Raw genomic sequence first — 24006 nt, forward strand, 5'->3', positions numbered from 1 at the left:
CTATAAACTTCCTCTGCTATATGATATGTTTAACTAAAATTGCTGACCTGAACAACCAATGATTTATAAATGAAAATCATGAGCACTATCATATCACTCTATGTTCAATTGCTAATAAATTAAAATCAAATAATCATGATCATAGACAGTATATTAACATTACATTTTACACAGCATTTTAACTGTTTTTCAGGAACTGGTCTTGAATAATTCTCACATTTCACTTTCTCTTTTTTTCTCCTCAGGGACTTTCCAGTGGAAATAAATACAGGGCAGTGTAAAGCATAGGCAGGTGCAGGATTGTGTCTGGGTGTGTGTGGGATTGGAATGCAACCTGATGGTATTAATGGTCAGAAATGGTCAGACTCCTGTATCAAGCCTTAGTGTGCGTTAAGAGAAGATGCTGGGAAAAAGGACACGGCCCTTAAAAGAAATTCGGGACGTCTGTGGGAGAAGCATGTGGTAAGGAAGAGAAGGAGTAATAAAGGTGTGTAATTTCAATGAGTGCCCTTGGGGAAGTACCGTGGTAGCCTGTTGACAAAGAGTTGGTCTCATATGCTGGACTGAAGAGGCTGCTACATTAAAGGAATGACCTTATTTTCGTCCTTGCTTTGTCCCGGCCCTCCCGGACGTCCTTTAAAACAGTGTATCATATAGTCAAGGATCAAAAGTTGAGGATAAGCAGGGAAAAGGTAAGTGCGGAGGATGGTCTAGTGCTAGAACCTTGTCCTCTCAGTGTTTTTCAGTAGTTGGATGGTGCTCCAATGATAAAGCTAACCAACCTTGGCTGTTGGTGGCTTTTTCTGTTTTGAACAGGTCCAGGCTGAAGACGAGTTAAAGAAGAGTTGGAAAGAAGATGCTCCTGTCTTTGATCTTCCTGTCCTTTGGTGTTTCCACTGTTAGCGGTCAGTTAACGGCTGCTGACTGCTCTTCATACATGAGAAGACCAGGTATGGATGGCATCATTGTAAACTTTTTTGTAAAGATTTTTTGTAGTTTTTCTTTACTTGTATCACAGTATGGAAGCTATATTGAAATTATTCTACTGTATCTTTGAGTTTCACCCATTTTTAAAGGTAAATCTATAATGTTCTCTCCAGAATCCATGTTTTTTGTTCATTCTTTTGTCTTTTTTTGTTTCCTTATTTGAACAGAATACACAGATATAGAGGTAGACTGTGGCACTGATTACATGGGCCTGGCCATCCAGCTGTGTCCAGTGGTCTACACAGGTTACAACGAGTCTTTGCTCTTTATCAACAACATAATGGATGACCCAGCCTGCAAAGGCACTGTGGACACGTCCGTCGCTCCTCCAGTTCTCCACTTCAGATTCCCCATCAATGAGGCATCAGGCTGTGGCAGCAAGTTCAAGGTGAGCTATGGCTCCTCTAATACAGTTCTTCAGTATCGGGGTATAAATTACAGTTCACTGTACTTTAAAGGCTGTAAAACAGCCTTGAACCCAGTGATTTCAGTGATTGGCGATTTGTCAGGTGAATGATGGGAACTGCCTAGGTCGAACTTCATTCCTAGCAGAGAGCAGATACAGTTAGTACAGTTAGTGGTACATCTAATTAAGGTATATTCCATGTATACTCCAAAGAAACGTGTACATCAATTTCTTTACATTGCAGCTTTCACTGCCCACATGCTTCTATGTGTACTTTAAATTGATGCTATGGATGTTCTATGAAGATCTGGAAAGCTCTGGAAAAAAATAAGAGACCACTTAAAAATTATGAGTTTCTTTGATTTTAACAAACTAATAACCTTTTTGCACCAGGAGTGACGGCATAAAGTTATCCAAAAGCAGTGTGTAAGACTGGTGGAGGAGAACAAAATGCCAAGATGTATGAAAACTGTGATTAAAAACCAGGGTTATTCCACCAAATATTGATTTCTGAACTCTTAAAACTTTATGAATATGAACTATTTGAGGTATTTGAGGTCGGAAGGCTCTGCATATTTTTTGTTGTTTCAGCCATTTCTAATGTTCTGCAAATAAATGCTGTAAATGGCAATATTTTTATTTGGAATTTGGCAGACATTTTATCCGTAGTTCATAGAATAAAACAACAATGTTTTTATTAATTTTATTTAAACATATACCTTTGAATATAATAGCAAAATTAGAGAAACTCATTCAGAATCTCAAGTGGTCTCTTATTTTTTTTCCAGAGCTGTATATCCACTAGAGGGCAGGTCAGAGTCAAAAGTTTCAGTTCCACTTTGGTGATTGGTGTGGCGCAGTGGATAACACCACTACCTGACAGTAAGCTACCACATTATGTGGGAGACTGCGGTTCAATTCCTGTCCTGGGTGACTATGATGTGCTAAACCAATAAGAGTCCTTGGGCAAGACTCCTAACACTATAAACTAACATGTCAAAAATGTAAATGTAAAAATATAATAATAAGTGTCCCTAATAACTGCGTAGTTACACATTAACAATCCCTAGAATAACAACAATTGTGTAACTACTGGTTTAGTACACATGGTTGCAGATTAAATTATAGATTATGTAATTAGTTACACATGTACACTGATTAAATAATTAAAGGCCAGTTAGACATAGCATTGAGTATTTTATCCTTCTACCCATAATGAAATCTGAATAATAATTACACACCACACAAAGGCTGTTGGAGGAATATACATTTTTACCAAACTTATTCTACACACACTATACACAAGTCACACTTGATGCTGACATACATGTATTTACATAACCTTTACTGTAACTGTAATAACTCTTTAGCAGTGCATAGTTACACTGTTATTACACTGTTATATGGATTGTTAACATGTAAATATACAGTTATTATGTACTGAAATAACAATAAATAACTATATGAAGATACCATTCTTCATATTACAAATCAATGTGCCATTAAATGTTTCTAAAGCTGCCCATTGTAAACATCACAGTCATGGAAATGAATGAATGTGCCCTCTTTGCTGAAGGGAGAGATTTGCACTAGATGTTGGAACATTGCTGTACAGATTTGGTTGCATTCACTCGCAAGAACAATAGTGAGATCAGGTGCTGGTATTGGATTATTAGTTCTAAATGACAAAAAATATATATCCTGTTAAGGCACGTTTCCGTATATGTCGCTAGTGACGTAGCGACAGCGACTACCACCTTCAGCATTATAACATATGAACAAAAGAGACCGCTGAACGGATTGTATTGCGCATTCTTGGTTTGTGGAATTTTGCATTGCAGAAAGTAGTGCTTCCCTCTGGCCAGTTCTGCAAGAGATCTGCAAGGTTTATGTTCATATCATGTTTTAGTCCCTGCTCTGCTTGTTTGGAATTGCAAGTAAGCAGGTAGTATAAAAGATACCTTACTCTGAGAAACAGAAACCATAGTAGAATTTTCAAAGTAGAGTTGAGATAAAATCTTTACTAGTACCAGTTTTTAAAAAAGCTGAGTTCAATTTCACTACTAACCACAACCAGGCCTGATTACTGCCAGACCTGTAGAATCAATAAATCATTTAAATAGAACCTGCTTGACAACATGAAGCAGCTAAAAGCAACATATTAAGCCCCAGTCTGATGAAACATTTTACAAAGTAATTTCTAAAACTTTGGGACGCCAGCAGACCACAGTGAGAGCTATTTATTACTTACAAAAGGAGAAAACATGGAAAAGTGCTGACCCTTCCTAGGACTCATCAGCCTGCAGAAATTACTCCAAAAGGGCATGGACAACTTATCCAGGAGGTCACAAAAGAACCTAGAACAATAATTAAAGAACTGCAGGTCTCACTTGTTTCAGTTAAGGTCAGTGTTGATGATTCAATAATAAGGAAAGAGACTGGTCGAAAGAGAAAATGGTCTCCATTGGAGAGTTCCAAGGCAAAAACCACTGCTGACCAAAAAGAACGCAACAGCCTGTCTCACATTTGCCAACAAACATCTTGATGATCCCAGAACTTTGGGGAAATATTCTGTGGACTGACGTGACAAAAGTGAAACTTTTTGGAAGGTGTGTGCCCCATTACACCAGGCGTGAAACATGAAAACATGAAACATGGTGGTGGGTGGTAGTGTGATGGTCTGGGGCTGCTTCGCTGCTTCAGGACCTTTAGGACAACTTGCTGTAATAGATGGAACCAGGAATTCTCCTGTTTACCAGACAATCCTGAAGGAGAATGTCCACCCATTAGTTTGTGACCTCAAGCTCAGGCGTACTTGGGTTCTGTAGCAGGACAATGACCCAAAGCCCACCAACAAGCCCACCTCTGGCTTATGGCTTAAAAAAAAAAAAGAAAGTTTTAGAGTGTCCTCGTCAAAGTCTGATTGAGATGCTGTGACAAATCAAATATGTCTGAATTAAAACAGTTCTTTAAAGAGGAGTGGATCAAAATTCCTCCACAGAGATGTGAAAGACACTTATCAGTGTCAGTTATCGGTAAAGCTTGAGTGCAGTTGTTGCTGCCAAATGTGATGTGGCACAAACAATTTATTACGGTTTAGGAGTCAATTACTTTTTCACATAGGGACAGGTTGGTAAATTAATTTATTATTTAAAAAGAAAGTGCTTTATATATTTACTCAAGGTTATATTTGTCTGATATTAAAATGTGTTTGTTAATCGGAACAAATGAGAAGTTTGATAACAAAAAAAAAGAAAGTGCATTGTAAAGTTACACTGGATAGAACATTTATCTTCTCTTCCTTCTTCCTCATACTGTATTGGATTCACTCTCTATCTGTCCAGACAAAAGAGATATTTTAAGCAAAGCAGATCGAATTGGTAAATTAATCTGCCGGCGTTCGGTTCTGTTTTCCTCCACAGACCATCAGCACTCCGGGCACAGGACTATTCTCAGAGTTCTCCAGCGTCGAGACAGTAAACATCAGCGGCGTGGTGCGATCGTATGACCCCACACAAGGCGTAGTGACATTTAATGCCGAGCTGAAGTACTTTTACTCATGTGCCTATCCTCTGGAGTACCTGATCAACAACACACAGCTGGATGTGTAAGCATTCCTCATGGTGTTTCCTCTTTTCCCATGACAGTGATAACAATAATAAAAAAAAAAAACAACTCCAGAATGACAGCGATGTCTTTTATCTTATACAACATGAAGTGACAAAAAGTCGAACTCACTTGGGAGAACACTCACATGTCAGAGTTAAAAATAGTATAACAGCCAATGCTGTTTCTGCAGTTTTGCAGTCCCAGAAATTGTACATATACAGCTCTGGAAAAAAAAATAAGAGATCACTTCAGTTTCTGAATCAGTTTCTTTGATTTTGCTTTAATATTTAAAGGTTTATCTTTAATTAAAATGAATATTTCCAAAATTGTTCCATTTTGTGCATTGTCCAAATTCCAAATAAAAATATTGTCAATTACAGCATTTATTTGCAGAAAATAAGAAATGGCTGAAATAACAAAAAAAGAAAACAAGTTCATATTCATAAAGTTTTAAAAGTTCAGAAATCAATATTTGGTGGAATAACCCTGGTTTTTAATCACAGGTTTTCATGCATCTTGGCATCATGTTCTCCTCCACCAGTCTTACACACTGCTTTTGGATAACTTTAGATAGATAGATAGATAGATAGATAGATAGATAGATAGATAGATAGATAGATAGATAGATAGATAGATAGATAGATAGATAGATAGATAGATCCAGCAGCAACAACACAATACAATAAGAAACATACTCAAACATAAATTAAAACACAGAAGAATAGAGAAAAAGAAAAAAGAAAAAATATATAAGGCTATAAAAAACTTACTATACAAGGTAAGAAATGACATATTACATATTGACATATTTATGCTGCTTTACTCCTGGTGCAAAAAAATCAAACAGTTCAGCTTGCAGGTTTGATGGTTTGTGATCATTCATCTTCCTCTTGATTATATTCCAGAGGTTTTCAATGTGGTAAAATCAAAGAAACTCATACTTTTTAAGTGGTCCCTTATTTCTTTCAGAGCTGTATATAAAGATTTGATCACCATTTAACAAACATTAAGCATTTGAATTCATTTCTAACGAGTATTTGCTGAGGGATGTTAACATAAGTAACCCTGGAAATATAATAGGTTTAATAATATGTCATTTCATTGAGCGTTTTGTTTCATTTGGTAACATTACTGCATGCTGTGTTTATTAAGGGTCGTACTGTGATATTTAATTGAAGTTCAGCTCAGGCAGGTCACTTGGTTTCATGCATCATTCATATTTCCAAAAACAAACAATTACAAAAAAAAAAAAAAGAAAACGCAATGTCACTTCGCACAGCAGTCATGTAATATAATAAGCAGATGATATAATGTAAAACAGGAGGAGACAATCAAATGACATACATATCTTCAGAAATATATATCAAATATAAAATCATTAAAATCATAATGCCCTAATTTTGGACACAATGCTAAAGAACAGTGAAAAAACATATGGAATGTTGTGATGGTGTTTTGCCTGCCTTGGAAGACTTTTTGTGACTCAGTAGTGTTTTTTTTTTTATTTTTGGTTAACGTAATGATTATATGCTATACAGAAACAGATTACTGGAGAAATCAGAAGCTTTGAATCTCAATCAATAGGTTTCCCAGTCTTCTCAAACTTGCACATTTTTGATTAGCATACTAAAAACCTAAACTAAAAAAAGGGAATGTAGCAGCTGCTCCACCCTCCCCAGTACTATGCCGGTAAATAGACGTTAAAAAAATGTTAGAGCTCTATATTGAAGCTGTGTTCCATTTTTGTTGAAAGTGAAAGTGGAAAATAATTTAAAATGTACTTTAAAACTAGCTCAATTTCTTATGCCTGGATCAGACTACACGATTTTACCCCGATTTTGTCAGCGCCGACACATTGCGTGCATCAGATCCGAATTTCAGTGTTGTGAGCGACAAAGGTCAGTGTAGTGTAACACAGTCAAAGAGCAGTAATTTGATGTGAGCGACGCCGTCAGAGTGCCCGACGGAAAGACTAGCATGTTCGGATTTTTTGTATTTTATCGTCAGGTTTGACATGCTCCCCGACGTGCTCCCTGACTCTGACCAATAGGAAGACAGAGCTTTCTGTGGCGCACAGATGTAAACATAAGGAAAAAAATCGGCACAGTGCTCCTGCAGTTCTCTGGACCAGCAAAACTAATAATAATCATTTAATAATCTGCTTCATCCATGAAATATTCTTTTGCATTCACTTAGGGGTGTGACGAGACACTAATATCACGAGACGAGACGAGACACGATATTGGGTTCACAAGAACGAGACGAGACGAGATTTAAAATTAAATTTTAAAGAAAACCTCAAAAATGAAAAATGGCTTGAAAACTAGAGTTTTGTTTGACAAAATCATATAACACACACTTAACAGACTGGTTTCTCTCACACATTGATTCTATAAAAATACAACTTTTCTAGGTCTTATATAGTGCAAACAATAAGTGCAAACCACAACCAGTCAACCAGACTATGGTTTGTGTTTTTTTCTCCTAAATCTCTTGTAATTTAACTATTCATAACCATAACCAGTCATAATAAGACTGTGCTTGAAATGCAAACAGAGACAGAATTTTTTTTTAAATACAGTACAGAGTTAAGGGATTAGTACACCTGCCTATGAAACAGTCACGTGTAGGATTTACTTACAGTATTTATATATGGTTTGTGTCTTGTTGGACACTCTGTTACCGTTTATTGTTTCCACTGGAGCCAAAATGCAGCCAGACATACAACTTAAAAAGTGGGTATGCAGCCTATGCAATGCATAGGGGCGCTGCACTAAAGGGGGCGCCAAATAAATCGTATTATCGTAAATAATGTCCTCAATGTCTTCAACTGTTTAATAAGGACACGCAGTGTTACTGATTCAAAGCAGCGCTACTACTAATACTGTATCTATACAATATAGAGAAGCTTCAACCTGCTAAAGTGAATGAAATTAAATATATTTAATTGAATGAGTGAGTGAATTAAATGAAATATATATTATATGAATATCTTACACCGTGCACAAGGCGTGTCACGATGCTCATTGCTATCTCAATCTAAAGTGGTCTCCCAGTCTTTTTGAAGTTGCATGGTTTTAGTTAGCATGCAGAAAACCCACTCAGTATTGTTCCTGGAGTTGGGGATTGTGGCAGCTACTCCACCCCCAGCACTATGTTGTTACTTTGTTGTAAAAAATATGTATAAAAAACAAACAAACAAAAAACAAAAAAGCATCAGAACTCTTTGTTTATGCTTTGTTCCATTTTTGGCAAAAGTTGAAGTTAAAAAGTAACATTTTTTCTGGTTTAAAAAGACATTAGTATAAGAACATATTTTCTCCATATGGCTTTGATTGAAAGATAAAGTTCAAAAGGTGATTTTAACAAGTGGTTGAACTTAAAAAATTGTTTCATCAAAAAATTATAGACGTGTTTTAGGGGTTGGACAATGAAACTGAAACACCTGGTTTTAGACCACAATAATTTATTGTCCTGACAGACAGTTCTGGTGGAAACAGGAGAGTTGAGGTGTTAGCACCTGAACATCCCTTTCAGACAGCTTCCTCTTACAGCGTCCACAGTTAATCCTGTTGGATGTGGTTGGTCATTCTTGGTGGTATGCTGACATTACCCTGGATACCGTGGCTCTTGATACATCACAAAGACTTGCTGTCTTGGTCACAGATGCACCAGCAAGACGTGCACCAACAATTTGTCCTCTTTTGAACTCTGGTATCACCCATAATGTTGTGTGCATTGCAATATTTAGAGCAGAACTGTGCTCTTACCCTGCTAATTGAACCTTCACTCTCTGCTGTTACTGGTGCAATAATGTGCAAATAATGAAGATTGGCCACCAGGCTGCTCCAATTTAGCCATGAAACCTCCCACACTAAAATGACAGATGTGTTTCAGTTTCATCGTCCAACCTGTACTTCTGGTTCTATATTTACATGTTATCTTAAGACGCACCTTTTTACAGCCTTTCTTCTGTTTAATTTGCTTTACCGCTCATTTCTGTTTTCTAGTTGTTGTATTATTGTCAGGTTGATGTGTCTGCTAATTGTTGAACCTTTACTTATTGTGTGCTCAATGTTTCTATATTTTACCTACTAATGATTGTAGGCCTTTGGGTTCCAGAATAGCACTATATAAGAATAACATATTATTATTGCATACAGTTGCAAGAAAAAGTAGGTGAACCGTTTGGGATTACTTGGATTTCTGCATAAATTAATCATTGAATGTGTTCTGATCTTCATCTTCATCTTCATCAAGCCACAACAGTAGACAAACACAGTCTGCTTAAACTTATACCACACAAAAATATATATATGTTTGCATGGTTTTAACACAACATGTTAACATTCACAGTGAGAGTGGAAAAAGTATGTGATCCTTTGGATTTAATAACTGGTTGATTCCACTTTGGCAGCAAAAACCTCAACCGAACGTTTCCTGTAGCTGCAGATCAGACCTGCACAACAGTCAGGAGGAATTTTGGATAATTTCTCGACACTAAACTGATTCAGTTCAGCTATAATATTCTTGGGATATCTGGTGTGAATCGCTTTCTTGAGGTCATGATGTCACAGCATCTCAATTGGGTTGAGGTCAGGACAGCTTTAACCAACACATCCATCCACATCTCATCACATCCTGGCTCCAATTAGCTCTTAGAAAAGTCATTAGCCTAGGTGTTCACATATTTTTTCCACCCTGCACTGTGAATGTTAACATGTTGTGTTTATTAAACTATGCAAACATAAATATTTGTTTGTGTGTGGTATTAGTTTAAGCAAGCTGTGTTTGTCTATTGTTGTGAAGCAGACAAAGATCAGAACACATTTAATGACCAATTTATGCAGAAATCCAAATAAAATCCCAAAGGGTTCACATACCTTTTCTTGCAACTGTAAAATCTACAAGCTATTTAGAGCTAAACATCATCTGACAACATAATGCACCAACGCCAAGTTGAAACCTCACTCCACCTCTAGCTCAGCTGATAAAAATAAAAATACACAAATCCCTGGAAATAACCCAGCCGAAAAAGATCCTCTTACACAGTCCTCTCCATCTCGCCAAGAATTGCACCTGAGGATTCTAGAACGTGACTTCAGCCAAGGCTTGATTTCCACAGTCTGGCAGTGAAGCCGGCTCTCTGACCTCACACTGTCCTCTACGGCTAGTAGTAGATCACATCACTGATTCAAGTTTGGACAGTAAGTGCTTTCGTTTCTTGGTTGTGTTAGGGTAGGGTTTAGTTTTAGATAGTTATTTTTTTTGCATTGTCCTCCACAAAAAAAAAATCGTATTAATTCTTAATTTTTTACGTTACGTTTTATCTCACCGAGAGGTACACTTTTTCCTTTTCTACAGGTCAGCCACCTCTGTTGCAGTGAAGGATGGCAATGGCAGTTTCATCAGCACCCTAAGCCTCCGGCTCTTCAGCGTAAGGAGAATCAGTGGTATTACACTCTAAAATACCAAAAAAGTAATGTGACAGGGACTAGTATCATGTTCAAAGACTTTTGCTATGTCCCATAAAAGCTAAAGAATGGTTAGAATGATCTAATGATAGTTAGATGCTGCCAGTCAAATTACTGTCATTACCACCCACTGTGCTGTCCACTGTGAGTGGTAATGCCTTCTATGGTGTATTCCCAGTACACCAGACCCTAATGCTGTATAGTGCAACATTTTAAATGGCCAAACAACTTCAGAATTGGAATTCGTCAGAAATCCCATCTTTGGTATCTGACTTCACTCAAGTTTAATAACTCAATAATTCACATCGCCTTGCAATAAGCATGCTGGCTAATGTTTGGTCTCACCCACAAGATAGTACCTCACAGCTTACACAGATGTGGGCATTCCAAATCCATTCCCTAAGGCATGTCAGTTTATGACTGTATTTTATGAATTAAAAATACAAGTTTCCTGAAACTGAACTTTACCTACAAACGGCTTGTGTGCATTACACAATACAAACACAAACCATAATGATCCTGAATGATGTTCATTTCTTTTTCCTTTAGGATGCAAACTTCACCAGACCCCTGATCATTCCCCGAATTGGGATCCAGCTCAGGACCCATGTATTTGTGCAGGTCCATGCGAGCAATCTTACCTCCCAGTAAGACCATAATTTATATTCTGATTAAGAACTTACTGAGCATTTTTTTTATTTTGACGCTATCATGCTTTTGTTGAACTGAGCTTGTTAATAGTGAATAAATCTTGTTCTGTTTCAGGTACTTTGTGTTACTAGACCGGTGTTTCGCTTCTGCCGCAGTCGACCCAGAGAACTCCACCTACCACAACCTCTTTGTGCCGTAAGTTCTTATGTAATGTTATATAATCAGTTATAATCAGTTTTTTTTTTTATTGTGAGAATAATCAATATATTCAGGTTCAGATCTCAGCTGGGTCATGTGCATGCATCTGGCAATCTATGTATATGCATTAAACAAATCTTGGCAAGTGAGATTATCCTAAATCTATCCAATGCTATACCATATACTGTATAAACAAAAGTATTGGGATGCCTGCACATTCATTGTTTTTTCCGAAATCGAATATTTTCTGTTGGGTTCAGGTCCATAGTTGCCTTAGTTGGCTGTATGTTTTGGGTCATTGTCATGCTGGAAGACCCAGTCGTGATCCGTCTTCAATCCTCTTACTGAGGGAAGGAGATTTTGGGCCAAACTTCTCATGACCCCATCCATGCTCTTTTCAATATGGTGCAGTCTTCCTATACCTTTTGCGTTAAAGCACCCCCAACTATGATGTTGTTCTTGGGAAGGACTAATCCTTCTTCTTCCTTCAACCTATGCTAGCTTTAATATGCTGTTGGGTATCTCTTAGCTGTACTAGCTGATGTTATCAAGCTCTTAATTACTCATATATTTTAGATGTTTAACACACAGAGTGATCTATTTTAAGCAATTATTGATGATTATGGCTTACAGCAATGAAAACCCCAAAATCAGTGTTTCTGAAAATTTAAATATTATATAAGACCAATTGGTATTTTTGGCAGTGTGGGCAGTGTGCCAAGTCCTGCTGGAAAATGAAATCTGCATCTACGTGGAGTTATGTGTCATAACTAAGTTTTGGGAGTGATCCACGCCCTCACTCCTCCCACTTCCATTCGTATTTAAACCGTCACTTCCTCTCTACCTACTCATTGAACAAACCTCGCATGTGGTGTTGCCGACCGCTCCTTACCTGGTACACGATGGTTCTGCACCTGTCTGTCTCCTGCGACCAGCTGCTCCCGTCCACCCTGACTCCTCCACTGCCACTGCCCCAGGCTGCCTTCCCTGGTAGTGGTTTTATCTTGTCTCGGCTGCTGTGGCTGTCGTCTCCTCTACCTGGTCTGGCAGCTCCCGTATGGTCTCCTCGGTCCTTGAGCGGTCTCTCTTGCCGCTGCTGCTAAACCCTTCCTCCTGCCCCTGCGGGGCCTCCACGCGTTCTCCGCGTTCTCTCTCTTTCCGCCATCTCTCCAGCGACGCTGCCGCTGTTTATCCTCTCCTGCTGCCACGGCGGGGCCTCCACGCGATCTCCGCGTCCTCGGCAGTCTCTCTCCCTCTCTCTTCGCCGCTGCTGCTTCCTTCACGAGGCCTCCCCGCGACCCTGTCATCCACGGCGGTCTCTCTCTCTCTCTCTCAGCGCTTCTGCTGAACCACTCCTGCTACACTCGCAGGGCTTCCTCGCGTCTTCGCCGGACTCCTCTTCAACCCTTTTCGGCGCTGCACGCGCCCCTCCGGCAGCTCGCTGCACTGTTTGGAGCCATCTGTTTTGCATTTCCTCCTACTACTGCCTCTCTGGGCGATACTCGAGCTTCGAGCGTTGACACGCCTCCTCTCTCTCTCTCTCTCCCGTGCGAGTGTCGGCGTGCCTTCATATCCATGGACCGGCGGTATTTCTGCACATGTGTTTAGCGCCCTTCTCTTTCTCTCTCTTTCTCTCTCTGCCGCTACCGCGGCCCGCTCCGACCTGCGTTTCTTTTCCACCCGACCCGCTGGCCGGGTATGGCTCCGCCTTCCTACAGCCTCACTGGGCCGTTCTTGAGCGTAGCCACGCCTCCTCTCTCTCTCTCCTAAGCGAGTGTCGGCGTGCCTTCATATCCATGGATCAGCGGTATTTCTGCAGATGTGTTCAGCGCCCTTCTTCATTGTCTCCATCTCTGTCTGTCATCGCCATCTTCGCTGCAATTTTCCCGCCTTCGTCTTCATCTTCTTTGCCTTCGCCGCCATCGTCTTGGGCATCATCTTGCCCTCACTTTGGCCATCTTCACCACCATCGGCATCATTGCCACCATCTCTGCCTATGTCATCGCCATCATCGCCGCAACTTCATAGCTTGCACCTTCACCGCCCGCATAATCGCCACCATCTGGGACATAATCTCGCCCTCTTCATTCCAATCTTTCGTTGCCGTTGTAACAATCACCCTCACCATACTAACCTTTGTCACCGCCTCCCTCGTCTTCGCCTCCTTACCCATCTTCGCTACACCAGTCTGTCTGTCCTCCCTGCCCATCCTCCATCATCCCAACGCCATTTCATCTGTCCTCCCTGCCCATCCTCCATCATCCCAACACCAGTCCATCTGTCCTCCCTTCCCATCCTCCATCTTCCCACCGCCATTCCAACTGTCCTCATTCTGTCTGTCCTCCCTTCTCGTTTTCCATCTCCCGTTGCTGCCATCTTCCCACTCCTTCTTCCCATTCCATCGCCTCGGTCTTCCCACTCCGTCTTCCCACGCCATCGCCCCGTCTTCCCTCTCCGTCTTCCCACTCCATCGCCCCGTCTTCCCACTCCGTCTTCCCACTCCATCTTCCCACTACATCGCCCCGTCTTCCACTCCATCGCCCCGTCTTCCCTCTCCTTCTTCCCACACCATCGCCCCGTCTTCCCTCTCCGTCTTCCCTCTCCTTCTTCCCACTCCATCGCCCCGTCTTCCCACTCCGTCTTCCCACTCCATCTTCCCACTACATTGCCCCGTCTTCCACTCCATCGCCTCATCTTCCCACTCCGTGTTCCCACTCCATCGCCCCGTCTTCCCACACCGTCTTCCCACTCCATCGCCCCGTCTTCCCACACCGTCTTCACCACTCCATCGCCCCGTCTTCCCACACCGTCTTCCCACTCCATCGCCCCCACCCCCCCCCTCGCTTCTGTTGGACCATCAGGAGCACCCCTTCTACCTTACCAGGTCGCTCCTGCTGTGCATGCGGGTTGGTGGCTGCTTTTGGGGCCTTTAAACTATATGTAACACGTGCATCATTCCATTAAGTCGCTCATCACTACCTTTCCACTTCAACCGATTTCTGCCTCCAAGGACCTCATACATTCCTATACTCGAATAGGCTGGCAGCACCTTCAAATATCTTACTTAATTATTCCCTAACTTTCTTTCCTTTGACTTCCACACTGCCTTCCCCATGCATCGGTTCATCCTCTGGCTTTCTCAAAGACTACAAGGTCGGACTTCCAACACTCAGTTGCTTCTTAAATCCTAGCAGTGGTCGAAAGTTCTGATTTAATTTTTGGGGCTTCGGCTTCACGCTTTACAGCGAAGCTGCCCCGAACTCCATCCCAAATACTTTGAGTTCGCTCCCCCTCTTTCTTCTTCTCTGCCCAGTCAAGGGCGTGGGTCAATACTAGCAAAGTGGAGTTATGTGTCATAACTAAGTTTTGGGAGTGATCCACGCCCTCACTCCTCCCACTTCCATCCCTATTTAAACCGTCACTTCCTCTCTACCTACTCATTGAACAAACCTTGCACCCACCTCCTCCCCATCTTCCTCCTTCTTTAATTTTATTCTCTTCTCATGTTTCTCTTCATGAGAGGGGGGCTTCGGCTTCACGCTTTACAGCGAAGCTGCCCCGAACTCCATCCCAAATATTCTGAGTTCGCTCCCCCTCTTTCTTCTTCTCTGCCCAGTCAAGGGCGTGGGTCAATACTAGCAAAATAAAAGTTGTCAGCAAAGGGAAGCATGAAGTGCTGTAAGATTTTCTTTAGACTTGATAATAAATCACAGTGGATCAACACCAGCAGATGACATGTCTCTCTGAACCATCACTGATCATCAGTATATTTTACATTTCATTTGGAAATCAAGGGACCAGAGTCTGGAGGAAGAGTGGAGAGACACACAATTCAAGTCCAAATTCTTACAGCACTTCCTGCTTCCCTCCACTGACAGCTTTTATGGAGGTGCAGATTTAATTTTCCAGCAGGACTTGGCACAATTCCCACACTGCCAAAAGTACCAAATGGTCCTATATAATATTCAGATTTTCTGAGATACTGATTTTTGGGTTTTCATTGAGTGTAAAGCCATAATCATCAACAGTATAATATATAAATGCTTAAAGTAGATCACTCTGTGTGTAGTACATCTATATAATATATGAGTTTCACATTTTGAACTGAATTACTGAAATAAAGTAACTTTTCAATGATATTGTCATTTTTTGAGATGCACTTTGTATACTACCTGTGATAGTTTGTAAGAAATATATATTTTCTGAATGTAGATAACATTTTCCAACTTTATCCCAATGAGGAAAATAGATAGATGTGTAGAACATGATGTTTTCTCATTAGAGCCATTACCACCACCAGCTAGGATTTGGATTTTAGCATAGTTACTGTTGTGACATCTTTAGCACTGTCATTCAGTGCGTTTCTAAAACCTGTAAATGTTGTGTGTCTGCAGCTGCTTTGCTGACGAGATGATCAGAATGATTGAAAATGGTGTGAGCGATCAAGCGCGATTTTCCTTCCCGGCTTTCCGCTTCTTAGAGCAACAGAACCAAACGGTTTCTAGATACTACCTCCACTGCATTACACGACTGTGTGAAATGATGACCTGCGTAACATACAGGGTAATCACATTTCACTTCATTCCACAGAAAGCTTCCTCAATCAGTAGAAACATGTCTTTTCCTGGGTTTCCAATATGCACACTTCCAATGTGTCCCTCACCTCCACACTCAACTCTCCTGCCCACAGATGTGTCTCAATGGCAGGAGGAGGAGGGATTTGAGCTATGATTCTTCTCTTAACAATGGACTGTCAGAATCTGCCACCATCACTTCTCCTGTCATCATTACCAGAGCTGACACCGAAACAGCATGTAAGTCACAAGCACTTTTGGGTCATTTTCAAAATACTGTTTTTTTAACCTCAAAAAGGGGTCCACCCTGTTATGGAAAGTTGCACAGCGGGGTAGATGATGAGAGAGTGCACAATTTTAGTGAATATTGACATTTAATAAATATGTGGTTAAAAGTTGCAAATGTTTTGAATTGTGAGTTAATTGTGAGTAGGGTTGACACAAGGGGTGGGCAATATTATATCGTATACAATATATCGTGACACAGAAATATCATGATATTAAAAATCCATATCGTGATAATAGAGATGTTCTGTCTTAAAAGTAGTCTATTATTTACTGTGAAGCTTTAGGTGTATTTATTGTATAATTGTTTTAGTTTGCAGTTTATATGCATGCGCTAAATATTCTGCAATATTATTTGCTGCATTATATTATTTTATGCTATATTATTTATTTTGCCACATTATGATTATGCTGTTGTACTATTATACTACATTCCTGAAATTAATTAATTATTTTGCTGTTTATATATCGCCAAGTTTATCGTTATCGCAAAAATATCCCTAGTTGACACCAATGTCATCAAAAAAACACCTGGACACTGTCATACTAACGTCAAGACGGACCATTGTTTTCCCTCCAACATACTGTACATGTCCAGAAGGTGGACATAAAGTGCTGTGAAAAAGTATTAGCCCCTTTACAGATTTTTTTATAGATTTATACAGCCATTTTTAAGGGGAAAAAAAATCTATTCAAACCAAAAAAGTGTGAAAAAGTATTTGCATTTGTGAAACCTGGCAATGAATCTCTGTGGAGGAATTCTGTCCCACTCATGTTTAAAGAATTGTTTTAATTCAGTCAAATTGGAGAGTTTTAGATTTTTCCTGTATGAATGGTCTGTTTAAGGTCAAGCCACAGCATTCCATTCAGATTTGACTAGGCCACTCCAAAACCTTCATTTATTTATTTATTTTTTTTGAGCCATTCCGAGGTTGACCTGCTGATGTGCTTTGGATCATTGTCCTGCTGCAGAACCCAAGTACACCTGAGCTTAAGGTCACAAACTGAGGGACAACTGATATTTTTCTTCAAAGATTGGAATTTATCAGCTACAGCAAATTGTCTAGACCCTGAAGCAAAAACAATTGTGACCTTCTGGATGAGTTATCCATGTCTTTTTGTAGGCCGCTTACTCCTGGGAAGATTCACCAGTGTTCCATGTTTTCACCATGTGTGAATAATAGCTCTCACTTGTGTGATGTCACTGATCTCAAAAGTTAATTTCTTAAATGGCCAGTTATCTGAAGTTGACAGTGTGAACAGGCATTTTTAGACATTAATACTAAATTCTTTAAAAAATGTAAAAAACAGGTTAAAAATGGTAAGAAAATACACGTAAGTATGCAAATGAGATGCACCCAGAGTTTGCTGGTAGCTGCAGTTAGATGGTTTAAGATGGTTTTTGATGGTCAAGTTAAAAAAAAAAAAAAAAAAGTGTCATTGATTTTTGTCATTGAACACTAAGCAAACATTTATAACAAAACAAGCAAACTTAAGACATTTAAAGTCACATTTTAGTTGAATGACTATTTTTAAGGAACAAAAACTCTTTTTGCAAAAGCAAACAAACATTGTTTTTATTATGGTTATTTAAGTGAAGAAACGTGTTGTGTAACTTTTCATGTTTTCTTTTATTTTAGCTGTTCCATCCAACACACAAGGTAAGATACATTTTATTAAACATTAATTTAATATAGCATTTTATTAGAAAGTTTAGACTAAATTACACAAGTAGTACACAAAGTTGGGAGTTATTTATACATTAAACATAAAAGTATTCACTAAATCCTAATAGAGGTTACTTCAAACATTCCATAGTAGAGTTGGGCGATACCGGGAATTTTGGTATCGATCCGATGCCAAGTAAATGCAGGGCTATTATTGCTGATATTGATACCGATACCGGTACTTTTTAATATTTAAGCTTCATAGATCGAAAGAATCCAAAAGAGCTAGGATAGAATTTCGCCAAACATTGTACGTGACAATTTTTTTTTTATCGCAATCAACATTTTAGTTTAGAAACAATGAAATAGTAACAAAACAAATTTTCATTAACATTAGGAAAATGAATTGTTTTTTTAGGTAGAAAAGGAGAAACCACAATACAATACAACCTCACTAGACATCTTTGCTAGTTCTTTGTTTCTTTGTTTCTTTTTTCAAATAGAATTGTTCTTACAAAAATCAAGGAAACAAGGGAGATTTGATTGTCATTTGCATCACATGTGGTACATGAGGTGGAACGAAATTGTGATCTCAGTTTACACCCAAGAGCTGTTGTTAAAATAGATAATATAGATAAAATAAGACAACAAAATAAAAGAATACAATAAAAATAGAATATACAAAATAGATAAAGATAAACAATGAAACAATAAAAAATAAAGAATTTTCTTTCTTTCAGTGCAAATCTGTTTTTTCTTAAATAAACAGAGTGTAAAAAAATATCCAAAAAAGATATGTAAAAAAAAATACTCTGGTGGTGTCTCTCTCTGTACTGTGACGCAGGGGCGTAGCAGCAAATTCTGAGCCCTCAATGTCAGTGAGCCCCTATACATGCCAGTACATAAGACAGTACATAAAAAAAAACATGATTTTCATGGGCCCCTCTCCCTACTTGGGCCCTGGGTAGTCACTTTTCTCAGGTCCACTTTTCCACCTACTACCACGCCCATGCTGTGGTATTGTTGGTATCGATATTATGGATATTTGGATCGATCCCACCTCTATTCCATAGTACTTGTTTCCAAAAACCTTCCACTTGTGTAAAAGTACGATTTCTTTAAATTACGAGAAATGCTGGGTAGCATCTTTATTCAGCTAAACTTTCCTGCAGGTTTTTGACAGTCAGAGAGAGGTTTGATTTGCTCTTTAGTGCCAGGAATTGCATATTAGCTGCCCTCTTGTTTTCTTGTTCTTTCACATCTCATCTTGACATTTCCCCTGAACTGCTATTACTCACTTACTTAAGCTGAAAGGCTTAGCTATCCTCCTATATCCTTCGCTTGCCAGACAAACCAAGTCTCCCTGAAACTCTCCCACATTTCGGTAGCGGCTCCCTGATGCCCGCGAGTCACATATAATCAAAGTCAAGTCAAAGTCAAAGTGGTTTTTATTGTCATTTCAGCTATATACAGAGTACACAGTGAAACGAAACAACGTTCCTCCAAGGACCATGGTGCACATAAACACAGGGTAGACAGAACAATAGTGCAACAGTACAAAAGTGCAGACAGACAATACAACACCATACAGACAAAGAATAATAAATAACAAGACAGTGTGCAAATTATGCAGTGTGCAAAAAGGACCAGGTGAGGTAGTAATTACTCTATTACACAGTGTGCAATAGAGTCCAGTGAGGTAGTAGGGTTTTTAGTGCTTTCCATTTTCTGGGGTAAGTGGGGTAAGAGTGTGAGTGCATGTACAGAAAAACCATCAGTTCAGTCTCTGCAGTTAAGGAGTCTGATGGCTTGGGGGTAGAAGCTGTTGCAGAATCTGGTCGTGCTGGACCGGATGCTGCGGTACCTTCTTCCCGAAGGCAGGAGGGAGAACAGTTCGTGTGAGGGATGAGTGGGGTCATTCACAATGCTGGTTGCTTTGCGGATGCTGCGGGTGGTGTAAATGTCCGTGATGGAGGGGAGAGAGACGCCGATGATCCTCTCAGCTGTCCTCACAATATGCTGGAGGGTCTTGCGGTCAGAGACGGTGCAGGTCCCAAACCAGGCAGTGATGCAGCTGCTCAGGATGCTCTCAATGGTCCCTCTATAGAAGAGTGTGAGGATGGGTGGAGGGAGACGGGCCTTTCTCAGCTTCCGGAGGAAGTAGAGACGCTGCTGGGCTTTCTTGGCTGTAGAGCTGGTGTTCAGGGTCCAGGTGAGGTTATCTGCTAAGTGGACACCAAGGAACTTGGTGCTCTTAACAATCTCCACAGAGGACCCGTCGATGTTGAGTGGAGAGTGGGTGTGTTGTGCTCTCCTGAAGCCAACAACCATTTCCTTTGTCTTGTCCACATTGAGGTGAAGGTTGTTGACTGTACACCAGTCTGTCAGCCGCTGCACCTCCTCTCTGTATGCTGACTCGTCGCCTTTGGTGATGAGACCCAGCACGGTTGTATCATCGGCGAACTTGATAAAGCTGTTAGAACTGTGTTTTGCAGCACAGTCATGAGTCAGAAGGGTGAACAGCAGAGGACTCAGGACACTGCCCTGGGGGGCCCCCGTGTTCAGTGTGATGGTGCTGGAGGTGCTGCCCCCGAACCGGACTGACTGGGGTCTCCCCATCAGAAAGTCCAGGATCCAGTTGCAGAGGGGGTGTTGAGGCCGAGCGAGCTTAGCTTCCTGGTGAGGTTCTGTGGGATGATGGTGTTGAATGCTGAACTGAAGTCTATAAACAGCATTCTGACGTAAGTGTCCTTCTTCTCCAGGTGGGTGAGGGAGAGATGAAGGGTGGTGGTGATGGCATCGTCCGTGGAGTGATTGGGACGATACGCAAACTGCAGGGGGTCCAGTGAAGAGGGCAGTTGTATCTTGATGTTCCTCATGACTAGCCTCTCGAAGCACTTCATGATGATGGGTGTAAGTGCAACGGGACGGTAGTCATTGAGGCAGGACACTGTGGACTTCTTCGGCATGGGGACGATGGTGGTGGACTTGAGGCACGTTGGGACAGTGGCGCTGCACAGGGAGATGTTGAAGATGTCCGTGAGAACATCTGTCAGCTGGTCTGCGCACTCCCTGGGCACTCTGCCGGGGATGTTGTCTGGTCCTGCAGCTTTCCGTGGGTTGACTCTGCGCAGAGTGTTCCTCACATCCACTGCAGTCAGGCACAACACCTGCTCGTCCGGCTTGGGCATGGTCTTTCTCACCATTGTGTTGTTTTGTGCCTCAAACCGTGCATAAAAGTTGTTCAGGGCATCAGGGAGGGAGGCATCATGTTCACAGGACGGTGGCATTGTCCTGTAGTTGGTGATTGCCTGGATGCCCTGCCACATGCGCCGCGCGTCACCCGTGTCCTTGAAGTGGCTGTGGATTCTCTGGGCGTGTGCGCGCTTTGATAGCTCTTGACAGGTCGGCTTTCTCTTTCCTCAGGGCCACCTTGTCACCCACTCTGAAGGCGGAGTCGCGGGTCCTCAGCAGCGCACGTACCTCAGCAGTCATCCAAGGCTTCTGGTTTGGGAGTGTAGTGATGGTCTTGGAGACAGTGACATCATCAATACACTTGCTGATGTAGCCAGTGACTGATGCTGCATACTCCTCCAAATCAACAGAATCGCCTTCAGTAGCAGCCTCCCTAAACATGTCCCATGCAGTGCACTCAAAACAGTCCTGAAGGGCAGAGATGGAGCCTGCCGGCCAGGTTTTCACCTGCTTCTGAACTGGTCTGGAGTGTCTGATGAGTGGTGTGTATGTTGGTGTCAGCCAAACACACATGTGATCCGAGAAAGCGAGGTGGGGGCGGGGCTCCGCCCGGTACGCGCTGGGGATGTTTGTGTAAACAAGATCCAACGCGCTCGCTCCTCTCGTTGCAAAGTCCACATGTTGATGGAATTTAGGGAGCACTGACTTGAGATTTGCGTGGTTGAAATCTCCGGCGATAATAAACAGTCCGTCTGGGTGTTTGTTTTGCAGATCGCTGATAGTCTGATAGAGTTCACACAGAGCCTCTTTAGCATTAGCACCAATGCTAGCGCTGGGTGGAATGTAGACAGCAGCTATTAGCACGGCGGAGAACTCCCGTACTAAATAAAAAGGTCTGCACTTGACTATCAGGAACTCCACCAGCGGAGAGCAGTGTTTGGCGACAGTCACAGCGTTGTTACACCATTCCGTGTTGATGTAAACACACACGCCTCCACCGCGGGTCTTCCCGGATAGAGCCGCGCTTCTATCGGCTCTGAACGCGGTTAGCCCAGCTAGCTGAATGGCGCTGTCCGGAATGTTGTCGTTAAGCCACGATTCCACAAAAACCAAAACACAGCAGTCTCTGAACTCACGCTGGGTAGTTCGCTGGAGTCGGATGTAGTCCAGTTTATTGTCAAGGGAACAGACGTTTGCAAGAAAGAGCGATGGTATAGCCGCCGGCTAGGACTAGCCTTTAGCCTCCCGGCTCTCTTTCCGCGCTTCCGCTCGCACCGCTTGCGATGGCACTTCCGCTGGGCTCCGGCGTCAGGAAACACCGCGGGCTGGCGGCCTGGGTCTCTTAGCAGGCTAAGCTCAAGTAGCGTCTGCAGAACCTCGTCCGGTAGCGTGTTTTCTGGCTGGTTTCTCCACTGTAGCAGGGTCTGGCGGTGGTAGAACATGTGCACGGGTGTTCCGATGCACATATTTGCAGGAAATAAACGGAAAAAACGACAAATAGTAACACAAAAGCACCATTTAACGGACCCGGAGCGGCCGCTGCGTGTTAAAGCGCCGCCATCTTCGAGTTGTATAATCTCCCGGAATTCAGAACGAGTGCCCCAAGAGCGCACTGCACACAAACGCGCTCACAGGGGACAAACTTTTTTCTCTAATCGCGTGTGGGAAGGAGAGAGAGAAAACAGAGAGAGTTCTGATTAGCCTGTTCTCTGCAAAGAGTGTGAGAGACAGCCAATCAGTTTTTAGTGTGGGTGGGCAGTGTTTTTCCCCCCTCCCGGACGGGAATTGTTCAGTGAGTGAGAGAAAGCAGATCATGGCGGAGGCAGGGAAAGCAGAGGCAGGGCCTCATTTCACCTCTGAATACTCTAAATTTAATTAAAAAAAAAGTAAAATTTATTTAATATAAAAGTAAAGTTTCGTTATTCTTTGGTGTGTGCGCAATTTTTTTTTGTTCTGTTTTTTTTTTTGGCTGGGGGTAACCTCCCTGAAATCAACTTTTGCAACTTTGGATGTCTGCCTTGCCATGTGGGACATTGATTTCTTTCATTTTCAGATCTTTATGTAATTGCTTAGAGGACCTCATGGCTGCTAAGGGTTACAGTCAGACAAGTTATAAAACTAATATAAAATATTATGCCTCGCATGATGTTAGATTTCTGCACCATTTGTATTTCATGTTTGATTATCCACACAGGCTACACTTACTAATTCTTAATTTAAACAAATCACAAAATGTATTTTTTGGTGGCCAAACTTACTTTTTAGTGCTGATTTTAAGTCATTTTTGTTTCCTCACAGATTCATCAGGCACTAAGACGAGCTCTGCTTCTTCGGCTGCGCTGGGAGTGGGCGTGGGTATAGTGCTGTTCCTCAGCATTTTGATTATCGGTGTAGCTGCAGTTTACGCCAAGAGACTCTTACACTCTACAGCTTCAAGACTGTTTTATGGCTAAAAGCACTACATAACAAACCACATCATAGCAGACCTGCTGCAGCCAACAACCAATGGTGAAGTCAACACATTTACATAGTAATGAAAAAAAGGTTTTGTTCTGTCTCTTGTATTGAAAAGAGAAAACAGTATCCAGCATATCGCCACAGTCATGCCAAAGCTTGTGAATTACGTATTTATTTATTTTCACTTTTTTACTATTAATATTTCAAATTGTACACTGTGCCAACATTTCATGCATATATGATGAAATGTATTTTCATTTCAATTTACTATCAGCAATGTGACATCATTTCATGAGGATTTTCCTTTACAATATTTGTGTTGAACTGCATCAGAAAGCTAATGTGAAAGAACTGAAATTAACAATTTTGCACTACATTTTACTATAAGAATAAATAAACACAAGAAAATTGTTTCTAGTAAATCACTGTGAAAATTATATATATATATATATATATATATATATATATATATGTTGAATTATTATTCTCTTGTATTTGTTTGT

At 41.2% G+C, this 24006-nt stretch overlaps 1 protein-coding gene across 1 annotated transcript; it reads left to right on the top strand.

Moving 5' to 3' along the window:
* Positions 1-386: 386 nt before the first annotated feature.
* LOC103038990 (zona pellucida-like domain-containing protein 1) lies at positions 387-23933 on the top strand. Its single transcript, XM_022681393.2, has 11 exons — positions 387-692; positions 817-950; positions 1155-1375; positions 4816-5000; positions 10367-10439; positions 11026-11123; positions 11242-11322; positions 15720-15888; positions 16016-16139; positions 17825-17845; positions 23345-23933. The coding sequence occupies exons 2-11, from the start codon at positions 857-859 to the stop codon at positions 23497-23499; spliced, it is 1221 nt and encodes a 406-aa protein (XP_022537114.2). The 5' UTR covers positions 387-692; positions 817-856; the 3' UTR covers positions 23500-23933.
* Positions 23934-24006: the final 73 nt, after the last annotated feature.

The sequence above is a fragment of the Astyanax mexicanus genome, chromosome 20 (genome assembly GCF_023375975.1).
Source record: "Astyanax mexicanus isolate ESR-SI-001 chromosome 20, AstMex3_surface, whole genome shotgun sequence".
Taxonomy (NCBI): Eukaryota; Metazoa; Chordata; class Actinopteri; order Characiformes; family Acestrorhamphidae; genus Astyanax; species Astyanax mexicanus.

Bases quoted from the DNA above. Each gene is read 5' to 3' on its own strand.
- LOC103038990 (XM_022681393.2), top strand. From the start codon at position 857: ATGCTCCTGTCTTTGATCTTCCTGTCCTTTGGTGTTTCCACTGTTAGC. The intron at 10,440-11,025 runs GTAAGGAGAATC...TTTTTCCTTTAG, and splicing joins TAAGCCTCCGGCTCTTCAGC to GATGCAAACTTCACCAGACC. The intron at 11,323-15,719 runs GTAAGTTCTTAT...GTGTGTCTGCAG, and splicing joins TACCACAACCTCTTTGTGCC to CTGCTTTGCTGACGAGATGA.